This window comes from Olea europaea, chromosome 22 (genome assembly GCF_002742605.1).
Source record: "Olea europaea var. sylvestris chromosome 22, O_europaea_v1, whole genome shotgun sequence".
NCBI classification, from domain to species: Eukaryota; Viridiplantae; Streptophyta; class Magnoliopsida; order Lamiales; family Oleaceae; genus Olea; species Olea europaea.
This window is the reverse complement of record NC_036258.1, coordinates 4,002,383-4,026,077: the sequence shown is the minus strand read 5'-3', so window position 1 is coordinate 4,026,077 and position 23,695 is coordinate 4,002,383. Positions and strand designations below refer to the sequence as shown.

The 23,695-nt window shown below is 34.2% G+C and overlaps 3 protein-coding genes and 1 pseudogene across 5 annotated transcripts; 3 read left to right on the top strand and 1 right to left on the bottom strand.

Moving 5' to 3' along the window:
- Positions 1–1,418: 1,418 nt before the first annotated feature.
- LOC111371429 (60S ribosomal protein L5) lies at positions 1,419–6,071 on the bottom strand. The gene is made up of 9 exons (XM_022993414.1): positions 5,975–6,071; positions 4,680–4,749; positions 4,474–4,565; positions 4,118–4,244; positions 3,917–3,996; positions 3,706–3,822; positions 2,405–2,539; positions 2,127–2,296; positions 1,419–1,707 (listed from the first exon to the last, which is right to left on the bottom strand). Exons 1-9 carry the CDS (start codon positions 5,975–5,977, stop codon positions 1,596–1,598), a joined length of 906 nt encoding a protein of 301 aa, XP_022849182.1. The 5' UTR covers positions 5,978–6,071; the 3' UTR covers positions 1,419–1,595.
- Positions 6,072–8,022: 1,951 nt separating this feature from the next.
- Positions 8,023–12,200, top strand: LOC111371428 (annotated as a pseudogene).
- Positions 12,201–15,619: 3,419 nt separating this feature from the next.
- On the top strand, positions 15,620–19,732 carry LOC111371425 (U5 small nuclear ribonucleoprotein 40 kDa protein-like). Of its 3 annotated transcripts, none has more exons than XM_022993410.1 (2): positions 15,620–15,696; positions 18,430–19,732. In XM_022993410.1, the coding sequence occupies exon 2, from the start codon at positions 18,457–18,459 to the stop codon at positions 19,480–19,482; it is 1,026 nt and encodes a 341-aa protein (XP_022849178.1). In that variant the 5' UTR covers positions 15,620–15,696; positions 18,430–18,456; the 3' UTR covers positions 19,483–19,732. The 3 variants fall into 3 exon arrangements, with proteins under 3 accessions (XP_022849178.1, XP_022849180.1, XP_022849179.1); XM_022993412.1 differs by having other exon boundaries at positions 15,626–15,696; positions 18,442–19,732; XM_022993411.1 differs by lacking the exon at positions 15,620–15,696 and adding an exon at positions 15,721–16,195.
- Positions 19,733–20,512: 780 nt separating this feature from the next.
- LOC111371426 (cysteine synthase, chloroplastic/chromoplastic-like) lies at positions 20,513–23,504 on the top strand. Its single transcript, XM_022993413.1, has 4 exons — positions 20,513–20,852; positions 21,665–21,774; positions 22,188–22,245; positions 23,103–23,504. Exons 1-4 carry the CDS (start codon positions 20,598–20,600, stop codon positions 23,487–23,489), a joined length of 810 nt encoding a protein of 269 aa, XP_022849181.1. The 5' UTR covers positions 20,513–20,597; the 3' UTR covers positions 23,490–23,504.
- The last annotated feature ends 191 nt before the right edge of the window (positions 23,505–23,695 follow it).

Below are 23,695 nucleotides of genomic sequence, written 5' to 3'. Positions count from 1 at the left end.
CTTTATAGTTCATATTTTATGGCTGATGATGAATAAAATATAGATACTTTATATGTCATATTTATTTTTTTCTCTCTTTTTTAGAAAGATTGCTTTAATATATTTTCCTTTTTAAGAAAGCTCCATTTTCTGTTTCTCATATATAAAGAAAAAAGAGAGTAAAGAAATTCTCTCTAAAAATGTATTATTTTTTTCTATTTGTCGAAAATCAACTAAATACTTTCTTTGCTTCCAAAAAATTCATTCAATATATTTCTCTCTCGTAAATACTCAATACTCAAGTAAGTCACCACACTAATATCACCTTCAAGAAAAATCAAGCCATGCATTGCATGGCCAAACACTAGTATAATAAATAAATATGCGTAATAAGTTTTATGTAGGAATGTCAAACAGGCCGAGCGGCTCGTCGGCTCGGCCGCTCGACTCGTTAAAACTCAGCTCGTGGGGGACTCGAGCTCGTCAAATGACGAGCCCAAGCCGAGGAAGGGGCTCAATCCCACGAGTCGAGCCCACTAGTGGCTCGTGGACCGTGTGCCCATGAGCCATTTTTGACAAGCCCACGAGCCTCGTCAAAAAATGTGAAGAAAAGTCAAAAAATCCAAAAAAAACTTAAAAATCACGAGCTCGCGAGCGGCTCGTGGGCTCGGCTCGACCCTTGAACTCGTGGCTCCTTAACTCACGAGCTCGGCTCGACCTATTGACATCACTAGTTTTATGTCATTTATATGTTTTTTAAAGGATTTTTGTATTTTCAATTTTTATTAGTTTATTGTGTTTGCATATGATAATTTTATTTTAAAGAATTTTATAAATATAATTTTCGTTTTTCTTTAACTAACAAATTTACCTTATATAATTTGGGGCCCTCACTAAAGCGGAGCTTTAGATGATCGCCTATAGTCAAGGTCACTGTTGCTGTTGTTGGTGCTGTAGGGGCTGATAAATGGCTCATCATTGCCCTCTTGTTCTTATTGTTTGATTTTCAAATGAATTTACTTTCTTCATGTGCCCCAAAAAAACATCATATATGGATAGTGTCTGCCTCCGGAGTTGGAGGTTGAGGGCTTCATTGGCTGTTTCTTGATAAAGCCTCTCTACTGTGGACCCTACCCAGATATGGCAAACCAATGAATCCCAACGCCCACAACTTCGCACAAAAGTCTGGCATATTTAGATCCACACGATAGACTTAACGATGTAAACAAGAAAATTGTTTGATAAATTACTTTTGTTTATATTTATATATAAAATAATTTGTTTCTTTTCCAGTTAAGAAATTATTTTAAAAGAAATAAATTGTTTGAGAATTTAATGGCTCTTCTACTGGACAGAAAATACTCAAAATGGGGTATACTCTTAAGCTTGTCAGTAAGAATACGGCTAGAGAAAAACCATGTTGGCAGCCCAAAAAAAAAAAAAGATTAAATTATGTAAAATTTCATTTCATGTCAAATAAATTCCAACTACAATTTCTCCACTAAAAAGGGCAAGAAAGCTGCAAAAAAATTGGTAAAACAGGTAACAGACTAACAAAAACAGTGGTTTCGGATGCAGAAAACAAAATCGTCAAAAATATTCCGTTCTAAAACTTTTCACTCATCGTCGTCGTCATCTTCATCTCCTGCTCCTGCAGCATTTAGTGCATTCAATCTTTCAATCAAACGAGCTTTCCTCTCTTCGTAGGTGAGCTTCTTCAAGTTGTACCTGGGTACAAAATAGGCAGAAAAGAATAACCAAGCACTCACATTAACATCTCAATATGCTCATGAAAGGAATGAAGTCAGTTGCCAAACCAATAAGCTATAATCATGCTCGTAAAATATGAATAAAAAATGCACAAATTAGAAATTGTTTGGGAATAGATTATAATAGGTTTAAATTAGTACTTGAGCATCCCGGAAAAGTGTATATAAAAAGTAGGTTTGACTGATTATGATTATAAATTTAAAGGTGCCAAACAAGGGATAAATCATCTGAAAGTATTTTACGAATAGGCCAATCAAATTTCAACAGGCATGAACCCCGGGCAACTGACATTTGCAAATAAGAACCATTGCACATAGAAGAATTCATGACAACTTGGACAGACTGGATCCAACGTAAGTGTAAAACTATTTCAATACCTCTTGTGTTCCTTAGGTGGCCGTTTTTCAGATTTCTTCACAGTAGGGTCAGCACGGATGGCCGCATGGACTTTCTTGTACAATTCCTCAAGGCCATCTGGCTCAAGTCCGTTCTTGATATACTCACTGAAGTGTGATTGATACTTTTCTGGTTCATCTTCCATCAATGTCTGAAATATTTAACACAAACTGACGAAGTCAGATTACCTTTCTTTAATCATCCAAGTTATCTCCAGTCACAGTCATAGAAAAGTAAGAATTCAGAAATTCGACATCACCGTCATGTATGCAGCAATGTGGCCACCATAAATGTATTTCCTGTGAACCTCAGCATCAAGCTGCTTAGAATCCTTCACAAATCCAGCAAACCTCTTGTCACTGTGGGGAACATCTAATCCTCCATCCAGCGCTCCCTGCAATTAGTAACAAAAATATTACATTCAACATGGATGTATGCTAAGAAAGTGCAGTTGGTTCTATGAACCGTGTTACTGTCTAGAGAACAAAGAATCACTGAGCATCATAAGCCATTACCACAAAAGTCTATGACCAATGAGGAAAAAACTCAAGAAACCTTTTTCAGATAGTTTTCAGTATCAAAAGTCCATAATTAAGCAGTTGGAAACCTTTTAACATTCGAAAAGGTAAATGAATCTAGTAATCTATACATCTTTATATTTAACCTATAAATCAGCAGCTTTTATATATATCAAAAGATTCAATAAACAAATTCAAAGTTAACAGGATTAATAAATGATATTCTCAGAAGAGACTCATTAGTAAAGAAGCAAACAAGACATCGCAATTCCAAGACTTGCATGATTAACAAATGAAATTATAGGGGAGGAAAGCAACTTTTCTATGACCAACTAAACTTTTATTACAAATCATTTGGCTCTTTCAACTTCTGATTCAGACATATATAACAGTCACGTGTTAAAATTGTTCGGTGCCACGTAACAAATGGTGCACGATTATATGGCCCATGTTTGGTAGAAATTAAAATCAAGATTTTAATTCAAGTCAAAGTAAATAATTTATTTTAACCACACATTTCATAGGATCAACAATTTTTCAACCACATATCCCATGGGACCCACAACTTTTCAACCACACATTTCATCAATTTCTATCAAAATCTACTAAATTCTTATTTGTTATCCCCACCAAACAGGGCAAAATATCTCCCAAAAGCGTTTTCAAAGGCATTGCAAATGTCATAAAAAGTTGAGAAACAAACTTAGCTACTAGGAACAGAAATACACTGAGGAGACCGAAGTTGAAGTTTAGTAAAATAAAACTCTCTGATTAGTAATCCAATTACATTGTCTTCATTAAGAAATCACCCAAGTCTCTGTTGAGTTGAAAAAAGTGTAAAATTACCACTTTTTAGCATAATTAGGAAGCCAAATTAAACAGAGATATATTTACCCCACAGCTATAGAAGTTATGACACAGCATGGGAATATGTCATCAAGAAAGATATGCTGCAGTTTATGGCGAATCATTAAGTGAATAATGTGCATAAAACAAAGGAGGAATGCTAAATAAAGCACACAAGAACATGCTTTAGACATACCTTCAGAGCACCAAAAACACGATTTCCAGTAGTTGTTCTAATAAGACCTACATCAAGAAGAGCACGAAAAGCCCTTCTGCTCTCAGCTGGCTCAACTGAGTAATCCTCTCCAGTTGCCTAACAATAGAAAGGTTTCAGAAGAAGAGATACAGACAGAGGAATAACAATGCTATAATGATATGATATTAGACTTGAAATGCCACGGTAGTACCTCCACATTGCCTTCATACTCGTCATCCATCTCAAGCGTTTTTAAGACACGGCGAGCCAAAAGAAGCCCAGTACAGTAAGCTGATCACAAGATTGAAATTACTATCCCCTCAAATAATGTGAGCAAAAGGGATATAGAGGTAGCCTTCTTTGGGGAAAGATATCCAGGGTGAAGGGGGAGGGAGTGACACCATTGTGATACCTGCTGCATAATTTGTGAGACCCACTTCAAGTCCGTAGCGAGGCAGTTCATGGGCATATGCTGCAGCCATAACAATATCTCCAGCTATACTAGCAGATACTATTTGTGCAATAATATCTTGGTTGGTCTATAATGACATTAAGGTTCTCAACTTTAAATAAAGTATAACAATATCCCATATTTTTTCTTCATTGAGAAGTAACTGAATAAGACAAATAGAAATAAATATTTGGATCCACATTTTCCATTGTAGACATAAAGGCTGCAAGGTTTTTTCACTTGGAACACTAAAAGCAGAGTAAGAGAAACTCCTGAATAAACAAATGCTGTTTAGCAGTTACGAATTACGCGGATACAAATCGCACGACAAATCGATACTTTGGAGTGTTGTATTTATTCTTGTCCTGATTAATTAGGCGAATCCTTGCCCTATAATCAGTTTTCCCCTCTGCATTTTGACAAAAACAAACGTCTCAATAGAACCATACACTGTGTATCCATTAAATATGGCAACAAATATCTGCAGCACAGACAAATGCAGAATACAAAGCTCATGCTATACCTCTCCTTCTCTTATACTTGACCTGAAACCTCTTGAAGTATGCCTTTGACTTTTGTGCTTTGACAAAGGCCTGACATGAACATGTTATCACTAGGTCATTTATTTTGAATGTCATTATTCACAGTGGTACAAAACATGGTGCCACATATATTTTATACATACGCGCCTATAAGCATGAGTTGACTGTGCAAGCACGAACTCACAACTTAAAGTAACTGCATTAAAGATGCCAATGTATACTAAATTAAACGTATAACAGATAAATTTAATCACTCCTCCGCATAACTAAATTTTATATCTGAAACTTAATTGCAAAAAAACATATAAAGCCGTAAAAAGAAACCTAATTATCGGAAGTCAGATATCTGCTTAAGCTATACCTTGACAGGGCAACGATGAGATTTGAAACTATAATACAACATAAAACAACAAGAAATATTGCCTTTGAAGTCGAACAAAATTAATCTAGTGAATAAAGTTCAATTAAATAGATAAAAATGTATTCCCAATACCATATTATTTAAAGCTTCCAAACTTTTTGCCAGGTCAACAGTTCCAAAAGAAACCAGGAATACCGAATACAATTTTTTGTTATTATTTTTTAACTAGATAGATCTAAATCCACTTACCTTAAGAAATGCAAAAATTAGAAAAATGATTTATAAACCCAGAATTTTCAATTCCTTTCACTATATCATTTTTCTGAATTTTCAACTAGACAAGATATATCTAATTAAAAGAAAACGCGCACACGCACAAACTTAAACCTGATTTTTACTCTTTCACTAGTTCTACGCTAAATTTCTCAGCAGGCAATTATTAACAGTTTGAGTTGAAATTCCCAAAAGCATCAGACAAGTACTCAGACGTGTAATGCGTAAACACGTAAATGGGACATGAAAAAATGGTCACAAAAAAAAAAAAGATGGAAAAAGAGTAAGAAAATAAAAAAATGGACAAAAAAAAAAAAAAAAAGATGGAAAAAGAGTAAGAAAAAGAAGAAAATATCCACACTCAATTACCGTGAATGTACGAAAAAATAAATGATGATCAACAAAAGTAAAAACCCAGAACATTCTTTCCATTTTACTGCATTTTAAAAATATAGAATCCAATTCAAGAAAGACAAATTTAAATCCCGACTTTACTCTTTCACTACAATTTCTTAGCGGACAAATATTAACAGAATGAGATGAAATTCCCACAAAAGTCAGACAACAATGCATGTGCAAACATGTAAATGTAAAAAAATTAATAAAAGAAATAAAAATAAGTAAAGGGTTAAGAAGTGTCACCATTGTTGTTGAAGCGAGAAAATGATACTCCGTTGCAGGAAGGATGGCGAAAATGGTGATTTAAGAATTTTATATCTAGACCCTAAACCTATTTGTCTGGCCCAACGACCCAAAATTTTGGTCTGAAACGGCCCATGTGGAGGGGACTGGTTGGCCCATAATTTGTAGTTTGATATTTTAGGGTGTTTGATAGATATTTTTATGTAAAAATGTATTTTAGAATAGTAAATTGATATGAAATATGTGGTTGAAAAATAATGAAAAGTTTTTAATTTACGTGTAATATTATTTTAATAAAGAATGTGTGGTTGAAAAGAAGAGAGAAAAATTCATTTTGAAAAAAATGACTACCAAACGGGGCCTTTATTTTTGTTTAAGCTCCATTATTTGATACAGATAAAGTTTGAAATAATGAATTTTTGAAGAATGTGTTGTTGAAAATAAAAAAGAAAAAAAATTAAATTTAAGTGTAATATTATTTATTTAGAAATATATGATTGAAAATGAGTTTAGAGAAAAAAATATTATTGAAAATTTGGGATCAAACGAGGGCTTAATTAGATTTCAATTAACATGCGTTTGGTTGCCTAATAGGTCACTTATAATGCAAAAAATAACTGATTTGTAAAATTTGTTAATAATAAGTACTACTATACAGTAATTATGAATGTGTAATTAAAAATAAAGATTGACTTTAACCATTGCTTATAAGTAACTAATAAGAAAGCACAAACACCCGCTTATTATGTGTTTGGCTAACAATATTTGTTGACATCAAAATTTGAAAAGATTAATTTCGAGTCAACTTTAAGAAAATGACAGTCTTCCTCTATTATGAAAAGGCCAAAATGCATGTGTAGAAGACTAAATTGTGTAATGTGTTTGCCAGAAACTTCACAAGCCCTTTAAGAGAATCATTTCCTTGCTATTTATACTTGACTCCAGCCGAAATTACATCAAATCAATCAAATCAACTACAAAACTGAGCTCAAAAGTCAGGTCGTTGAATTCTCCTATAATTGGTTGAAGAGGGTGGTTGCCATGTGCCAATGTTTTTATCAGATAATGATGGCTTGCAAGATGTTGGAGATTCAGGGCCTTGGATTGGTGGCTTTGGACAATAATAATGTCACCCTCTACAAGTATATGTGAATGAGAGGATGATATGACAAGAGGAAATCATTATGTCTCTTGAAACTATGACGGTAGTGTACCAATCTGAAGTGTATGGCCGAACTCACATATGCCTGAGGTGAGGCCTGCGAATGACAATTATGAAATCAAAGGTCGGTGGTTAACAATATTAGTGATAGTAACTTACTTCTACTACCTAATCATAGTTAAACTATAATTTCAACAACACATTCATAATTATTACTCATTTTTATCTACACATTTCGTGATCCCACCACTATCCCTCCTACAAAGTTCCTAATAATTTGATAATAATCAATCTCGAACCCTAACTTGCTTATTTTAAAGTCCAATCGAAGAAGTCTATATATTAGAATAAGACAAGAATGAAAGGCTCTGCCTTGAACTTAAACCTCGATCTTTGTTAAAGAATAAACTTACAAACATTCTTTCAATTAAATCCACTAAGCTTGACATCATAGTCCATATGCAGTCAACTTCTCAACTCGACCACCTTACTAGCTAACTGAACTGCTCATTTCACATGGAGGGAGCGATGTCCGCAATTATTTAAAATAATTGCGAGACACATCCATGTAAGAGGACCGTCTGCACCTAACATTTCTCATAATAATAACAATGACTAGTGTATGTGGAGGTTAATAAAAAAGCAACTACATTTTTAATCATCATTAATTTTTATTTAAATTAAATAAATAATGAAATCTCCAAAATATAATAAGCAAAAACTTGTCGGCACAAGAGTGTCTTGTATATAAACCATTTCAGTAATCATTTCATAACACATCACTTGCCCGAAATGGAGACAAATGATATTATTTTACTTATCTAGTGACTAATTTGAACGAAACAATAACCCCAGTGACTAAATTCAGATTTTATATTAAGGCCTTCACGTCTCAATATAATAGACTATTTCCGCACCCCCAAAATGGTTATTGGAATCTCCCTTATTTCTCCCCAAGGTACAGTACAGTTTTTATTATGCGCGTATGTGAATGTATGTGTAAGTATATAAGAGACTGTATTTTGTTCTTTTGTGTTCTGATGGTGGCAGATCTTGAAGTTTTGTGGTGGGTTTTTACAGGGAAGAACATATTTCTGTAATCGGACACAAATATGTCCTCAGCTCAAGACCCTTTTTACATTGTCAAAGAGGAGATTCAAGAATCCGTAAGTATTTTCTTTGTTTCATTTTTACATCCCAGATCAATAGTTCATTTTATTTGCTGAATATTTTTAATCGCCTCTCTGGATTTTCTTTAATTCTACTTGGAGAATTGCGAGAGGAAAATAGAGTTGATTTGAACTGATGCAACGTCCTTGGTTTTTTATTTTTTATTTATAATATTCCTGTGGGTTTTGTGGGATTTTCTCATTTTTCAATTTGAGAATTATTCTATCTGCTGAGAGGTCCACTGTGATGCTAAGCTTATCGATTTGGTATTAAATCAAGAACGGGATGGTGGAAAGTTACCAAAAATGAAAGATGGAGAGCAAAAAAAAAAAAAAAGGATTAAAGCGACACTAATATGAATAAAGTTTGAATATGTAGCATTTATTTGGAAAAAAACATGGGTGAGTTTTGAATGTGAGGAGCTCCTTCTGTATCCCTTGATTTTCTAGTAAATCAGCTAAGTATGTTGCATAGTTCTAATCAAGTTTCGAAATGTTTGAAGCTTCGAAGTGTTTATTACTATTGTCTCTCTTGCATTGTTTGTTTAACTTAAGGAATGATAAAAATATGACATATGCTGTAAGTGTATCAGCACTTAAATTGTCAGTAGGAAAATTTTGCTCAATAAGATTGGGCTGGAGGGAATAGAGTGTTGTAGCTTGTTTTCTCCAGCTTTGAGATGGAATAAGTCGTATGGGATTGCTTGTCACATGGAAACAAAGGATTGAATATTCCATTTTGACCACTATGTAACCCAAACAACAACATAACTAAGTTTGATTCCCAATAAATTCAAAGTCGGTTGCATGAACCCTTTTTTGCCTTTCTGTTTGGTTCATAGTTTGAACAAGGTTTTATGCTTCGGTCAATCACTACAACCCTCTTAATGTACTGTGGCTTGGGACTAGTTATGAAAACATAGATGGTGTTTATATGGCCCAAAAATGTTTCAAATATAATTTAGCAGTCAAACTCAGTCATCCTACGGAATCAACTGATACACTTGTGCCAGATTTTATTTTCAGAATGTTTTCCAAGTTGTAGTTTGCATCTAGTCTCTTGTTGTGTGAATTTGTTGAAATATAAAACTGACACTTCGAGCCGGCTTGATTAGATTGATAAGTTGCTCTCAGCATATCACCAATGGGACCAAATGCTTTCTGACAATGGAGAGAAACTTCATATCTCTAAGGAGCTTCTTGGTGGTTGCGAGAGCATCGAGTGGCAGGTATGGATTTACATTTGATTCATTGGAGGTATTGGATTTTGCTTTTGGTATCTGATTGATCATACACCTTTGGACTGGTTGCCTTGCGAAGTTTGCTTCCATACTCATTTGGATGCATTTATTTGGGTGATGCCATTTCTGTGCTCTATTTTTACTTTTCACCATGCAACTTATTCCATTAGTTTGCAAGGGCCCACTGAATGTCATTATTTTAAACATTGTCTTTTTTCTCGACATCACCATCACAAAAGGGGAGGAGACGTTTAAAAGACGGGGAATCATACTAATCTTTTACCAATATCAGAGGTATTTTACAATTGAAATAACTATTACAATGAAACGAAAATTACAACTCAAACTTGAAGTAATATTTACAATGTGCGGCCGAAGTTGGGCAAACTGCGGCTGCGATAGTGTCAAGGGGCTAAGTAAAGCTGCGGTCCTTGACACCGTGTATTGCAAGTATGTTTTTTGGTTTCCCAAGTTTCAAGTTGTCTAAGGGATTGTTTTGATAAATAGGTTGGAAACATGAAAAAATCTGTAATGACTGGGAAGCAGTCAAATGGCACAAGCACTTCTGGAGGCAGAGCTTGACAAACGGAGAAGATGGACTACTAATGCTCGTATGCAGGTATCAGCTATAAACCACCCTTTTTATTATACTCGACTTCTCTAAGAGCATGTTTAACTAAACTTAGAGAAGTAAAAGTTATTTCTAAGTGACTTTCTCTAACACTGACTTGCTTATAAGCAAACCCTTTAAGCTTGGCCAAACATGCTCCAAGGTGTTGTAGAAGAACTGATACTTCTTTTTAATCATTGTTTTGATGCGCAAGTGAACCAGACCGTGTATTGCAAGTATGTTTTTTGGTTTCCCAAGTTTCAAGTTGTCTAAGGGATTGTTTTGATAAATAGGTTGGAAACATGAAAAAATCTGTAATGACTGGGAAGCAGTCAAATGGCACAAGCACTTCTGGTGTTAATGGAATGCGGCGTGAACTAATGAGACTGCCAAATTCTCATCAGAATGACAAATTGAACCAGTACGCTGCACAAGATAATGATGATTTCATATCCTCGGAATCAGACAGACAGCTACTTCTCATAAGGTGATATTGTTGTTAAAGACCTTCTCTTTCTTTTATCTGTTATACACCTAAATATAGAGCGTGTTTGGCTAAAAATTAGTGGCTGGCTTGTCTTATTTTTTTCCTTCTAATCTTATAGCATCCCAGCCCTTAATACTAGTCGTTAATTTTAAAATTATGACCCCTTTGTTAGAAGCTTATAATTTAGGGACCTAATTGATAGTTTACTATAGTTTAGATACCCATTTTTGCAGTTTTTTTTAAAAGTTGCAATTTCGTTCCTTTCTGCATCCCCCAAAAAATTGTTCTTATAAAGGATGTAATATTCATTCCTATTATGTCCATGTATGTACGCGTGTGTATATACATAATGAGGAAGAACCTAGAGCATTCATATAAATTTTAGGAAAACGGATATGAAGGTGCTTATTTGATTTGGGTGATTTATGTTATAATATAAATTATGTATGACTCTTAATTGAATATGATACCAAATAGAGATCCATTACATTTATAGGGCATATAGACGAGTTTGTTGCCCCGGCATCTTTACACCCCTGGCTCAAGCTCAGTAAATTTGGATGCGTATTAATAGCACTACTGATTTGTCAAGTAGAATTATCCCTTTTGGTGTTTCAATTTTTCTGATTTTGACTAGAATTGTGTAATGCAGGCAGCAGGATGAAGAATTGGACGAACTCAGTGCCAGTGTCCAAAGAATTGGAGGTGTTGGGCTCACTATACATGAAGAACTGACTGGACAGGTAATTGTTTAGCTTAAGCGCCACCACATATATTTAACAGAGAAATGATCTACTAAGCAAAGATGACATGATACATCAATTCTAGATAACGAACTTAATTCAAATATTGAGACATGCCATAGATTATCTACCAATGAATTGATGTGCCATGTCATCGTTACTTAGCATAAGTTAATTACCGGTGCTTAGTAGATCATTTCTCATAGTTAACATATCTTGGCAGTTGTACTTGTGACTTACAAATTAGTAGTACTTATCTTACGACGAATTTTCTTTGAGATCTTCCCAACTTGGAATTTATGCTTAAAATGAAAGTTATGCAATGCCTCAGGAAAAAATTATAGATGAATTGGGTACAGAGATGGACGGTACAGCAACTCGTCTTGATTTTGTTCAGGTGATTTTCTTCCCTTTGTGATTTATAGCCATGATTTCTCTTAACTGTTTCATCAGATAGATGAAAATATTCATTAGCAATCTCATTGTCATTTAAATTGCATCTCTGTGCAGAAAAAGGTTGCGATGGTAATGAAGAAAGCCGGTGCCAAGGGTCAATTTATGATGATTTTGTTTTTATTAGTTTTGTTTATTGTTCTTTTTGTGCTCGTTTTCTTCACATAGGCTAAGAGAAAAGCGACTTGGAAATCGAATTACACATGGTTTTGATTCACGAGAGTAGAATAAACTGGACGCGTTTTTAATCTGTGTAAATGTATTGTTTGTGGATTTGAAGTTTTGGTAAAAGGTAATTGTTTCGGCACAGGAGATTGATTATTTTTGTATTTATAAGATTTGATTGACCCATTTATTGTTATGCCATAGATTCACAATGCTTTATGGTCATATTTGGTGCGCAGTATTGGATTCGATTAGACTATTTTTTAATACTATTCGGTATTCAGTACGCTTCTACCTAACCAGACTAGCAGTCAGTGTATTATCAAGAAGCCAACAATAGGCAGATTTATGCCGTTTTTCCTTAGCTTAAAGCACGCAAAGGAAGCCAAAAGTGATGACTCTGTTGATTTTCTTGATCTGGTGATAGCACTGTCAAAGGAAGCTGATTTTCTTGTTTTAAGCAGAGCCAAACATGCTCTTAATGGTGAGTACTTAGAGTATTTCCAAATAATTTTTTAAATACAAAATACTCTCTATTTTAGAGAGTTAATGTTTAAAAATGAACTTTAAAGGACACTAATTTAACTTTATAAAATAGAGAGTATGTTTGACTCTCCAAATTTAGAGAGCCAACCCCACACTCTTCTTAATGTATAATGATTGCATTTAATACATTGCAAATTTCAATACTTTATAATTTAAAATTTTCAAATTATATTTGAATTGATTGGTCATTAATATTTTAAAAATTATATTTAAATAAAATATGTAGAGAAATTATTAAATGTTCATTGGAAAAAAAATAAAGAATCAAAATAGAGAGCTTGTTGGAGGAATAAAGAATCTCTCTAAATTTAAATATATGTTTTATTATACATAAGATACTTTTTTATAAATAGAGAGTCTTTTAAAAATGCTTTTAAACTGTTACTAATTTATGACTTGCACAATTTTGAATTTGTTGAATATCACAAAGTTCGAAAGAAAGATGTTACTGATTTATGACTCGCACAATTTTGAATTTATTAACGATCGTTTTCCTCTAAAAAATTATGGTAATGTGCTTTAAAATAAAGAGAAATTGTTGCACTATTGTATTTATTATTATTTTTTTGCTTATTTAAAAATACAAGAGAGTAAATTTTTTCAACCTAGCCTAGCCAAACTTTTGGGTGCAAATAGTCATTTGTGGTTCAACCCGTTAGCCACTCTTATCAGATATAGGGCTTTTTCTATAGAATTTATACAGAGGCTCTCCTTGTAGAGAGGGCCCCACATGTATTAAAAAAAAATAACGCGGGCCCCACTAATGTGAGTACCTGTAAAATATCTGACAAAAATAACCTTGTACACGTAGGATGGTTCTACTGGGGTATCCTTGTCAGATCGAAAATTCGACTAGGCAGATCTTGTGAAGGGCATTTACGCTCTGAAGCCCAGTGGACTTGAAATAAAAGTGAAAAGGGAAAATTAGGCTCAATACGCTGGAAACGAAAAAAATTAGATTAATGCATTAAAATGAATTAAACCTCACATAAACCGTAATTAATACGTCCTTACTAAAATCTCCAAACCTCAACACCCTCCAAAGAAACCTCTTCTCTCACGTCTCTCACTCCAACATATGATTCCAAAACCAAAGAGAAACCTCCTTCTTTGTCGTTTTGCTGTGGTCTTCATCACTCCACCATCTTTGCCATCTTCCTCTGTCTCCTCTCCAAGGACGAACCCGTAAAAGCCCCAAATTACATAAACCTCACCTCACTCCGACTCTGACTTCTGCAAACCAGCACCAACTCTGACCTTAACTTTTGCTAATTTTCACCTGACTAAAAAAAAAATGGCTGGAGAAAGTGAATTTAAGGAGTTGAAGAAAAAAGGATTAATGAAGAAGAATCTTCAGAGAAGAAAAAAATTTATTCAAAATTTTGTAAACTTAAGGTAGCTAAGATTTTTCATTGTTTAAACCATTTTTTATGGTTTTTATTCAATTTTTAGTAATATTGTTTTTGTATTCAAATATGGTTTTTGTAATGTTGTTTGTTCAGACTACTGGAAGAACGTTGTTTCTGGAATTCGATGTTAGTAGGGTATGTGAAATCGGGGAGATTTAGTAATGGCTCAAAGTGTGTTTGACGAAATGCCAGAGAAGGATGTTATATCTTGGAATGCAATGGTTTCATCAATACACCATCCCCTTTGGAGCGCCTCATCTCTCTCTACATCTCTGCGTTTCTCTGTCTAGAAACACATTCTAAATTCTCATCTATTGAACTTGGTATGCAATATATATATACTCCTTTTATCAGTTTGCTAAAAGGCAAAATCTAAATTTCTGTTCAAATCATAACTTTACCAGCTCAAAGTGTGTTCGATGAAATGCCAAAGAAGGATGTAATATCTTGGAATGAAATGGTTTCTAGTTATGCAAGGGGCAGGGATATGCATTGTTTCAACAGATGCCAAGGAATAGTTTTGCTTCCTGAAATGCTATGATCTGTGGGTACCAAGATTGCAGGAAGATAAAATTAGCATGCAGATTTTTTGAAGCAGTGCCCCAGAAGTACAACGTTTCCCATATTACAGTGATTTTCGGGTACTCAAAATATTGTCCGAGTTTGGTAAACTGTTTGGTCAGTATGCAAACTGTAGGATATGTTATGATTTGAAGACCGCAAAAAATATTATTCGATTAATAGTGAAGAACGTTTATATGATTTTTTGATATTTACATCTTAGTTTAGTCATCAATTTTCATTAGTTGTGACTTGTGAGCTTACTGTAAACTTGGTTGCATTTTTTTGAATTCGTCACTTTTTTTTGAATTTTCGTCATTTTTTAATGTTTGTCACCTTCTTGATTTCTATCTCTTTTTTAAATTCACCACTTTTTTTAGTGTTCGTCACTTTTTTAATTTGTCACTTTTTTGAAATTTTGCCACTTTTTTTTGAAATTTTGTCACTTTTTTTTATTATTCATTACTTTTTTTAAGTCAACTTCTTGAAATTTTTATCACCTTTTCAATGGCAAACATCATTTTTTTTTTAAATAAAAGTGAGATTGTATGTCATTTTTTAATAAAAAAGTGACACCAAACTTTTAAAAGTGACATTGTGTCACTTTTTTTGAGTTTTAATGTCACCTTCTAAGTTTTTATTACTTTTTTAAATATTTGTCACTTTTTGAAGAAGATAAAAAAGTGACATAATATGTTATATTTTCCTCACATAATTAGGACATTAACAATCCACATGTTGATTATGTTAAGAATCGTCACTAAACTCACGTGAAGTGTCATAGATATGCTGATTATATTAAGAATGTGATTAATGGTGCTGTCCAAATGGATGATGCTATTTTGGTGTTTCTCACTTTTTTAGTGTTCGTGTCACTTTTTTTGCGTTTGTGAAAAAAGAAAGTGACAATTTTTATAAAAAAGTGACATTGTGTCACTTTTTTCATTTTACACAGTATTTTTTACTTTCTAAAAACTTTTCATATGATTTTTCAAAACAATTCTAATTTTAAGGGTATTTTTGTAAGTTGCCCAAGTGAAAAACCAAACATTATAGGCCCAAACTACCGGTCCATATTTAAACAGTGAAATTTGCTACTTTCCAGTCCCTGAATTATTGACTCTCTCTTGGCAAGTTTCAGGAAGAACCCTAGCTAAGACTTTCACCAGCACCAAGGTACGATTTCATTATTTTTAACAATTTTGTTTTTTCTAAATATCTTATGTTATCATTTCCCAACTGCGATCCATTTTCCCAAAAATTTGGCTTTGCACAGTCCCTTTACCGAGTTTCTCTCCGTTTCAGTGCTCTGTTTCAGTTTAGTTAAATTTTAAAAATCCCTATTTTACATTTTTTAGATCAAGCAAGTGCCTCTGCCAGGATTTTATTGGACAGTACACGGCATAAGATTCTGTTGCTATGTTGGTTTTGAAGGGAAAAATGTAGGAAGATCACCATGATTTTTTCGGGTTTGACAGTTTTCCCCGAAAACAATATATGCGGCTTTTGCTACATACTTTCCATAAAGATAGTAGGATAGGAACGTGCTTAACTTTCTCAACATAAAAATGTCTTCCAATGTCTCCAAAGATGTTAATATTTTAACCAGTAGGGCAGAAATGTGCCTAATCTTTTTCATATATAGTGAGCAAATGTACCTAATATTTCTTAAAAGGTAAAGCACTCTTCTCTTTGCTTTTTCTTCACCTCCATATATCCTTGCTATTGTTCCTCTTTTTTGCGATTTCATTACTCTTAATGCTACAATGGAAAGTTTACTCCTTTCTAATCATAGATGTAGAAATTGCACATGGATTTTGACTTGATGCTGCAAATGGTTTACTTCAGCAAATGCTTGGGGTACTAGAAGACTGGGAAAGGAGGATGAGGGAAGCGTTGAAGGTTAAGGAGGTAGAAATTATGTGAGGATGGTGAAGATTTGTAGAATTGTTATGTGATGAACAAGGAGATGGTATTTATAGTTATTAGTGTGTTGTTGGGCCACAAGAGTATTTACACCACTATGGAGGGGAACAATCTGAGTAAAAATGATAAACTACCATTTTTGGGCCACCAAATGGTCTTTGTTGGTAGTTTTATTTTGTCATTTTCTTCTGGTTTGCACCAAGTGCTTGACAACTGGCAATAGTTTTGGATATTGGACAAGGCTCTGGTTTTGAATTGAATCACTTTGAGATGTTGGTGAGGTTGATAAGTAATATGCCATTACAATTGTAGAGTGTAGAGTGTAGATCACCAATGGCAGATAACAACCCAAAGTTGGTGTCTGATCTGTACCGAACAATAATTATAAAACTTGCCTTGTCTTTTCTTGAATAGAAAAGGTGACATCTTGCTAAAGAAATTAGAATTGTTCAAGAAAAGAAAATTGATATCTTGTTAAAGAAATTAGAATTGTTGAACTATAAAGTTTCATGGACAAAGCTAAATTACAAAACTTATCTCATTCTATGTAATTTTCTTTTCACTTGTTCCTGTAAGTACATTACTAATTCTAGTGCCATTGCTTTTTCTATGTTCATGTATTTGCATGCTTGTTAAATGCATTCAATCCATCACAATTGGTTATCACACGATCCATTGACAAAGGTCACTATCTTGGAAAACTCCGATATTTTCTTATTTCTATCTCGTCTGGTTTTGTTTTAAATCCACTTTAACATTTTCATCACTCTTCATGGCCCAATATCTGGTTCTATATAATATTGCAAATCTTATATTCTATTGAATTTTTTGTTTATTCTTATAGGGATTTTCCAATTACACAAAACCCAAGATGCCGTTCACCATTTTACTTGACCAAAACATCATATTTGATAACTTCCCATATAAATTACTGAGCATAAGTATTAGAGCCTTCAGATTAATTATGTTTGATCTGATGGAACTTAGTGACAGCCAGTTGGATACTATCAAAGGTTTATTCGAGAAATGGAAGGAGTTAGCATCTGGAAACAGTAGAAAGGTCTGCATCCTGTTATTTCTGAAAAGGTAGTCAAAAGGATGACCAGGGTTAATGGAAGTCAAATGGTTGATCTACATTTGGTGTTAGTTGAATGCTCAATGAATGTAGTGTCCAAGGAAGTAAAGAGGGATTCTGAAAGTCCCATGAATATGGTGTTTGTCGCTATAAATACGATCACGAGACAAACAAATATTTAGCTTCTCTATTCGTATCTTCACTTTTACACACTTCAGCATCATTTTTAATTTCAAAACTAAGTCCACCCCATATTGTGTCAAAGCCTCTATCTTCCTACATATTAATTGCTGTGTCTCAGACAAAGTATCTCCTGTAGTATAATTCATACTAATCCCTCCATATCCTCCCTAAATTTCTCCTTTAACTCCCAATCTCCTATTCTAATTTCTGTGGCACTAGCACTCACAGTTTATATTTGTTATCTTTCTCTCTCTATATATAAATAAACATAGATGCAGATATATAGTTTCATATAGATAAATAGTTGCTGTCTGTGGCCACTGAATATATCTTGGCAGAGAGTGCATAAGGATTGGTTTACCAAAAGTGAGGACTGAGGAGTGAAAGACATAATTCTCCTTTTCTTCTATTTGATATCCTTATCGTAGCCAATCTACCGCAATGTCCCCGTTTTAATTAGCTGCCATGAGTGAGTTAGGTCCTTAATTGTTTGAACAAATTCTAATAACCTTCATGTAGTGGGCTAGCTAAATTAGTTCGTGGATATATGTGCATATGTGGATGTTCATCTGTAATGATGTTGATTGTATTGACCTTTTTAAATTTGATTATTTATTTGGTGGATAACAAATGAGGGATTCTTTCTTTCTTTCCACTCCCCATATTTTCCCTATTCTACTTTTTCCCTTTTTCATTGAGGGGGACGTAACGTTTGTGTTTGCTAGTTCTCTACGTAGAAAGCAGAAGTGAAGATGCAAGTTGAAAGTTCTCTGTCTGTGGTTGGTCCAAGGCCAACAGAGTTGTCAACTACGATGTATAATGGCGGCCCACCAGTGCCTGGACCAAATGGGAAACAACGGAGTTCAAGCTTGGAGTCACCAATCATGCTGCTAACGGGGCACCAAAGTGCAGTCTACACAATGAAATTCAATCCAGCAGGGACTGTTGTTGCATCTGGTTCTCACGATAGGGAGATTTTCTTGTGGAATGTTCATGGTGAATGCAAGAACTTCATGGTCTTGAAAGGGCACAAAAATGCTGTGTTGGAAGTGCAGTGGACTACTGACGGCGCACAAATAATATCGGCCAGCCCTGATAAGACATTAAGGGCATGGGACGTTGAGACAGGGAAACAAATAAAAAAGATGATGGAACACTCGTCTTTTGTGAATTCTTGTTGTCCTGCTCGAAGGGGCCCACCTCTTATTGTTAGTGGGTCGGATGATGGGACTGCAAAACTTTGGGATATGAGACAAAGGGGTTCCATACAGAATTTTCCTGATAAATACCAGATTACGGCAGTCAGTTTCTCTGATGCATCTGATAAGATTTACACTGGTGGCGTTGACAATGATGTGAAAGTGTGGGATATACGGAGAAGTGAGGTTATTATGAAGCTCCAAGGACATCAAGATATGTTAACTGGAATGCAATTGAGTCCAGATGGTTCTTACCTTCTGACTAATAGCATGGACAACACTCTTCGAATATGGGACATGCGCCCCTACGCGCCACAAAATCGTTGTGTGAAGATTTTGGAAGGGCACCAGCACAATTTTGAGAAGAACTTGCTGAAATGTGGTTGGTCACCTGATGGAAGCAAGGTTACTGCTGGTAGTAGTGATCGCATGGTCTATATATGGGATACAACTTCTCGTCGCATATTGTATAAGCTTCCTGGCCATACTGGATCAGTTAACGAGTGTGTGTTCCATCCCAGTGAGCCTATCATTGGCTCCTGCAGTAGTGATAAGCAGATATATCTTGGTGAAATCTAAATGACTTTCTGTAATTTCTCCATTTTTTTTCGTATGGTTGTAAGGTGAAAACAGTAGCTGACAGTTGAGACCAATTTGAGGACTAATGAAGGTATTGTGGAAATTGTTACTAGTTTTGTTTAATATTTGATCTTTGGCATTGATAGATGTTACATTTAGCAGTTACGGCAGGAGAATTTGTTGTAACATGTATTGTTGGTTAATGTTGTAACACGGATTATAAATTTAGACTATGGCTCGTTTGACCTGATTTCTCCCTTTATTTCAACCTTTTGTAGAAAAGGTTTTTGAGGAAACTACATTTTAATTGATGCTTGGAAAGGTCATGCCAACGGATCATACATTTATCCCAATCAAGATTAAGTTAATAATCCAATCAAGATTAAGTTTTAATTCATTTCAAACTTTGTAAGTGCTTGTGTAGAATTTTCGACGTTCTTCAATGTTAGAGTTGTGTAAAGTACGAAAGGACAAATAAAAAGGAAAAAATTTGCTAGCGTATAATACAAGGATGGAACTAGTGGTTAAAGTTATATTGTCCTGGTTTGAGCCTCATTCTTAAAAAAAAATTCATTTTTTTGAAACTCATTTTTAATTATACATTCTTTTAGTAAATTAATTTTACACATAAATATAAAAATTTTCTCTATTTTTTAACTACAAGTTTTTTCAAAAAATCACTGTTATAAAATTTATTATTGCAAAAAATGCCCCTCAAACAAGGGTTTCTTTTTGTATCAAGAAATATGGTAAAAGCCATCAACATAAGTGCAATAAGTAGAAGCTAACAAAAGACAACTGAAAATAATTATTTTTCTCTAATAATCCTTGTTAGTAGAAATATTCATTTGAATTCATCAAATGAAAATGAATGGCCCCAACGGTGGTGGGGGCCCAATAGTCATGGCCCACTACTTGTCCGTTCGTTAACGGAAAAGTCAAGTAAAGAATCTAACCCTGAAACGGGCCCAGGCTCCTCGTTGACTCCTTCAAAACTACGCCGTATAACTCTACAAAAAGATCTCCCACTATCAAGAGACAACCGAAAGTAGCACACGGCTTCATTTCAAGCACACAGCCACACACACTACGGAAGCACTGAGTTTGAGACCACGATGTCTTTGTTGTTGAATAATCCAGTGAATTTTCAGTACAATTCAGACGTCCGGTCTACGGAATTCTTTGTTACTAAACGGTGGCGTTCTGGGGCCAATTCTCTGGGATATAGCAACAAGTCTTTTCATAGTATTATCAATATCGGTAATTGTCGTAGTATCAATGGCAGTAAGAGTAAAATTATGTGTGAAGCAGTTTCTGTGCAGCCAAAAACTGAGATTGAAGGCCTTAACATTGCAGAAGATGTAACTCAGGTGGGGTTTTCGGGTTTTATTTCATTTATCATTTTCCAAACTTGAAGTGCGGTTCAGTATATTTTTATTTTATCTTTTGTGCGGCGCGTTTTCTATTCTTTTCGTTTTTGTTTTAGCTTTCTTTTAGTTTGAATTAAATTTTAACTTAGTGTTGGAATTTTTTATTTTTTATATTTTTATTTATTTATTGTTTAGCATTTCTAGTAAGAAAAGCTGAGGAAATTGGTTGTAGCGGTGTTAATATACTCAGGTGACTTCATAGTCCTAGTTAATTTCGAGAAAATGAATTAATCTCTGATCATTGTTTAATGCTAAAATCAGTTGTCAGATAATTAGAATGATTCCGGGATTAAATAGAGACCTCAATACGAATTAAATGGAGTTATAATTGAAAGGTTAATCTAAGTTTAATTGTTTTGGGGCCATTTTTCTTGGGATAAAATGAATAGAGAAAATGAAAATTTCTACTTGTGCTGAAGAGGGTTGGAATCTTTGGAGAACTTTGTTGAGGTCGACTTATTGCTTACATGTTTTGCTGAAATGAATTTACACTGATGGTGAATGAATGTCAAAATTATTCTTGAAGCCTTGTGGTTAGGTTGAGGCTATAATTTTGCCTTGAAAAAATTTATATGGCCTTCGTTATATTTGACACACAAAGATAGAATGATATGAAAATTTATAATATAGTTTAGTTAGCGTTTATCTAAAGGTTTTTTTATTCCCTTGGATATTATTTTAAACTACCTTGATAGAAATCCTTAAATTTATCTATTAATTCTTATTTTTTCACTATTGACACATTGATGCAGCTTATTGGGAAGACACCTATGGTTTACTTGAATAATATTGTAAAAGGTTGTGTTGCTAACATAGCTGCGAAGCTAGAGATTATGGAGCCATGTTGTAGTGTCAAAGACAGGTGAGAACACTTCTGGTTTATTGTTTAAGATTTTGTAAATGTGAACAAATGCATTTATTGGTTGCTTCCTGCCTTCTTGATATTTTTCAACTTCCAACTATACTTCAAAATAAATCCTCAAGATAAAGTGGTTAGCTGTCTATTATAATTTACTCCAATCCGTATCTATAGTATATAGTATTTGAGTTTCACTCAATTTGTTTGTGGTTTGACATACAACCTGTGAAGATTAGGATCTTGATTTCTGACATGATTGAGCTTAGTATTTACTTGGTTATATTGCTATTTCTTGTTGGTCGATGAAATTCTTATTTTTGATACAAGGTTCTAAGTGTGAGAAACTAATTATGATCTATAGTGCTTCTATGATGTCCGATTTTTTTATTTTTCTTACTTATTATCTTTTCTTTCAGGATAGGATACAGTATGATAGCTGATGCTGAGGAAAGAGGGCTTATAACTCCTGGGAAGGTAAGACTCGTGTCAAAATACATTCCTAATTCTATAAAGGTTTGACTTCTTTATCCACTTGTCCTCTTCTGCTGACCCACCAAAAAAAAAAAAAAAAAAAAAAGAAAAAAAAAAGGAGGATATACGGGAAAGTGTAATATATACAATAATTGAACAGTTGACTTTATCTTCCTTTTTCAGATTTGCTCGCTCTTTATAACTTATTACATTTATTTTAATAATGTCAGTGAGATCAATTACTGCCATTGACATCCTATAAAACTTGAGCCAGAATTTTTTTGATTGCATATCTTTTGCAATGTAGATAAATAGCATCCATGTCCTACGTGATTGCTACGTGCATGCCAATATAATGCTGCTGTTCTGGTGGATCGTTATTTCTGTGTATGTCATATTTTCAGTTGTTCTGCACTCTTACTATTTCCTACTTCAGCCCATTCTGATGATTCTGGTGTAACATTGGCTTGTCGGCCTTTAAATTATTAGTTCAATTGAGTGAAGAGATTGTAGATTTTTCACAAGCTTGAGTATTTTCAAATTGACCATCTTGAATTTTTCACATTCAGTAGCTTGATGAAAATGGCATATAGCCTAAAATGTTTGTAAGGCTTGCTATGTTTGGATTCGGCTCCCAACTTATTCTCCTAGGTGTGGTTTTGCACTTGTTTCTTGGCTTCTAATCATATTGTGTTGATCAGATTGCTTTTGATTTTAGCTTTTTGCTGCTAAAGGTCAACTGAATACCCCTTTATTATTGCTTGGTCTGGTTTTGATCTTATTTATCACCATATAGTTGGCAATGCTATATTACTTGCATCTGGTACAGTATTTATAATGTGAATCTATTTTTATGTTAGAGTGTTTTGGTTGAACCTACGAGTGGAAACACTGGTATTGGGCTCGCATTTATTGCTGCTTCAAAAGGATACAAACTCATCTTGACAATGCCTGCTTCAATGAGTCTTGAGAGAAGGGTTCTTTTGAAAGCATTTGGAGCTGAACTTGTTTTAACTGATTCAGCCAAAGGCATGAAAGGAGCTGTGCAAAAAGCTGAAGAAATATTGAGTAACACCCCCAATGCGTACATGCTTCAGCAATTTGACAACCCTGCAAATCCCAAGGTTCTTTTGCCTTGCTCCAACTTGTGCTCTGATAGAGTCAATTTTCTTTGCTTTTTTCCTTTTGGGTCAATCAATGGATTATATTATCAGTTGAAGCCATTTGGACTCAAGTTGTGGTTTTAAGCACCCTCCAAAACAAGTCAAGTGTCTGTGGCAAGTAGATTCATGTCTTTTGCCTTTTCTGCCAGATTTCATCTTTTTGTGCTCTATATTTAGCCCCTGTTTGAGCTCCATTTTAGAAAAATGTATTTTTCTCTTTCTTATTTTCAACCACACATTCTCCAATAAAATAATATTACACATAAACATAAAAGTCTTTCTTATTTTTT

Bases quoted from the DNA above. Each gene is read 5' to 3' on its own strand.
- LOC111371429 (XM_022993414.1), bottom strand. The intron at 2,540-3,705 runs GTATGTCTAAAG...TACTAATTGCAG, and splicing joins GTGTTTTTGGTGCTCTGAAG to GGAGCGCTGGATGGAGGATT. The intron at 2,297-2,404 runs GTGATGTCGAAT...TAAATATTTCAG, and splicing joins ACATTGCTGCATACATGACG to ACATTGATGGAAGATGAACC.
- LOC111371426 (XM_022993413.1), top strand. From the start codon at position 20,598: ATGTCTTTGTTGTTGAATAATCCAGTGAATTTTCAGTACAATTCAGAC. The intron at 20,853-21,664 runs GTGGGGTTTTCG...ACATTGATGCAG, and splicing joins TTGCAGAAGATGTAACTCAG to CTTATTGGGAAGACACCTAT. The intron at 21,775-22,187 runs GTGAGAACACTT...CTTTTCTTTCAG, and splicing joins TGTTGTAGTGTCAAAGACAG to GATAGGATACAGTATGATAG.
- LOC111371425 (XM_022993410.1), top strand. From the start codon at position 18,457: ATGCAAGTTGAAAGTTCTCTGTCTGTGGTTGGTCCAAGGCCAACAGAG.